At 44.2% G+C, this 2,500-nt stretch overlaps 1 protein-coding gene across 2 annotated transcripts in view; it reads right to left on the minus strand.

Moving 5' to 3' along the window:
- The window catches only part of tbc1d32 (TBC1 domain family, member 32), a 92,148-nt gene that overhangs the window by 54,535 nt on the left and 35,113 nt on the right, over window positions 1–2,500 (minus strand). For both annotated transcript variants that reach the window (XM_063223081.1, XM_063223080.1), the window contains exon 20: window positions 1,552–1,639. In XM_063223081.1, coding sequence (XP_063079151.1) covers window positions 1,552–1,639 — 88 coding nt within the window. The remainder of the gene's footprint in view (window positions 1–1,551; window positions 1,640–2,500) is intronic.

Here is a 2,500-nt window from a genome sequence, read left to right on the forward strand (position 1 = left end):
GTCCGTGTGTGTGTGTGTGTGTGTGTGTGTGTGTGTGTGTGTGTGTGTGTGTGTGTGTGTGTGTGTGTGTGTGTGTGTGTGTGTGTGTGTGTTTGTTTGTATGTGTGTAGAGTTTGCGTGTGCATGTGTATACTTGAGTGGGTGTGTGTGTTCACATTAAATGGAATGGGACCCACATATCTACTGGATATGTTTCAGCTGTATGCACCAACCAGGTCACTAAGGTCAACGGAGAAGAATTTGCTGGTGATTCCAAAAGTCAAAACAAAGTGTGGAGAGGCAGCCTTTAGCTTCTATGCTTCAAAGCTTTGGAACCAGCTTCCAGATGACGTAAAAAATGCACCCACTATTGATAGCTTTAAATCTAGACCAGGACTTTTTCTAGGATTTTTTTGGCATCAGGGAGCATCATGGCAGGTTACAGGGGGTGAAGGGGGGTGTTCCCCCCCATGAATGAGAAATTAATTAGGGGCGCTCAAATATATATAATATAAAAATAAAAGTATGAGGGTGCACCCACGGAGGTATGAGGGTGGAGCGCCCCTATTTCCCCGTTCAGAAAAAGCCCTGTAGACTCAAGACAAAGCTGTTCTCAGATGCTTTCCCCTAGCTTAAATTACATATCATTCTTTTTTATTATTATTATTTTTATTTTTATGTTTATTTAATTTGTTTTATTTTATTTTATTATTATTTTTACCTTGTGTTTTATCTTAATGTTTCAAATGTTTTTTTGACTCTAATTCATTTCCTTCTTTCTTCCCTGTTTCCTTTCATTTACATTTGTTAACTTTGTGAAGCACATTGAGTTGCACCTGTGTATGAAATGCGCTATATAAATAAACTTGCCTTGCCTTGCCTTGCGTGTGTGTGTTTTGTGTGCGTGTGTGTGTGTGTGTGTGTGTGTGTGTGTGTGTGTGTGTGTGTGTGTGTGTGTGTGTGTGTGTGTGTGTGTGTGTGCGCGTGCACACACGTTTACAAATATGTGTCTACATACCCGTATGTGTGTGAGTGCGTGTACGCGCTGGTGGCTGAACCCATGATTTGTGGGTTTTATATGGTACCATCTGTGTGGCTAGCTCCCTACGCATGTGGACTAATGTTCATAATGTATAAGTGCAAAACACTGACAGATGCACTTTTAATATTACGGTATGCATTTTAATGATACTGAGCAGACCTGCAAAGAGACCCTGGGGCTTATTGTGTGTGTGTGTGTGTGCATGCGCGTACGTGCGTGCGTTCATGTGTGTGAGTGTATACTGTATGTGTGCGCGCGCGCGTGTGTGGGTGTGTGTGTGTGTGTGTGTGTGTGTGTGTGTGTGTGTGTGTGTGTGTGTGTGTGTGTGTGTGTGTGTGTGTGTGTGCCCATGTGTGTGTTTGTGTGTGCTTGAGAGAGAGAGAGAGAGAGAGAGAGAGAGAGTAATTATTTCTCACCAGAGCTGTGAAGCATGACTCTTTGTGTGTGTGTGTGTGTGTGTGTGTGTGTGTGTGTGTGTGTGTGTGTGTGTGTGTGTGTGTGTGTGTGTGTGTGTGTGTGTGTTTCCTCACCACAGCTGTGTAGGGCGACTGCGCCGGGTGCTGTGGCTGCCACCTGAGTCACCATCATGCCGTAGCCAAACTTCTCACAGCGGCTCACCTACACACACACACACACACACACACACACACACACACACACACACACACACACACACACACACACACACAGTTATCAGCATTTAATTGCCTATTGTCAGGTCCTGTGATTTGACTACACCTGTGGGTGTGTACCTGTGCATACTTAACTAAGAGGAGTGAAAACAGAATTATCGATAATATAAAGCACCTACTAGGTACTGTACTACTCTATTCATCCCGACAAAAATGAAAGAACTGTGCGAAAACGTTGCATGGAGAAATGTAAGAACGGTGCGAAAACCTTGCGTGCAAGACTTGGTACTTAGTATATTGTAAGACTGTTGATGTATGTGTTTAAGTTCATTATGTGTTTGCAGGGCTCTAAATTAACTTTTTTCACCAACAGCCAAAATGGCTAGTAGATGTTAATGTTACTAGCCAAACACACACTCACTAATAGGTCAAAGTGGCTCGTAAGTTGTTTTTTTCTACCAGCCAGCATTTGGCCAGTTGGCTGGTGTTAATTTAGAGCCCCGTGTGTTTGTATGTTTGTACTACTGTATATCTGCATGGATGCATTTGTGTACGTGAAAGTTCATGAGTTCATGAGTTCTTGCGTGCGTGTGTGCGTGTGTGCCTGGGTGCGTGTGCATGCTGAGGTTCCTTTACAGTAAAGGGAGAAGACGCCGCTTAAGTAAGGCCTGAGGTGGAGTAGAGTAGAAGCCCTCCCTTCCTCCCGAGTGAACTCTGAAGCACACTCTCCTTCATTGCTCACAGTTCCAGCTCATAAACATTAGCACTGCACATCAGCATGAACTCTCTTCAGAGCCGACACCCGCGCTTACCGTCTGAAGGTGGTAGAAGGAGTGTGTGTGTGTGC

Source organism: Engraulis encrasicolus, chromosome 18 (genome assembly GCF_034702125.1).
Source record: "Engraulis encrasicolus isolate BLACKSEA-1 chromosome 18, IST_EnEncr_1.0, whole genome shotgun sequence".
Lineage (NCBI taxonomy): Eukaryota > Metazoa > Chordata > Actinopteri > Clupeiformes > Engraulidae > Engraulis > Engraulis encrasicolus.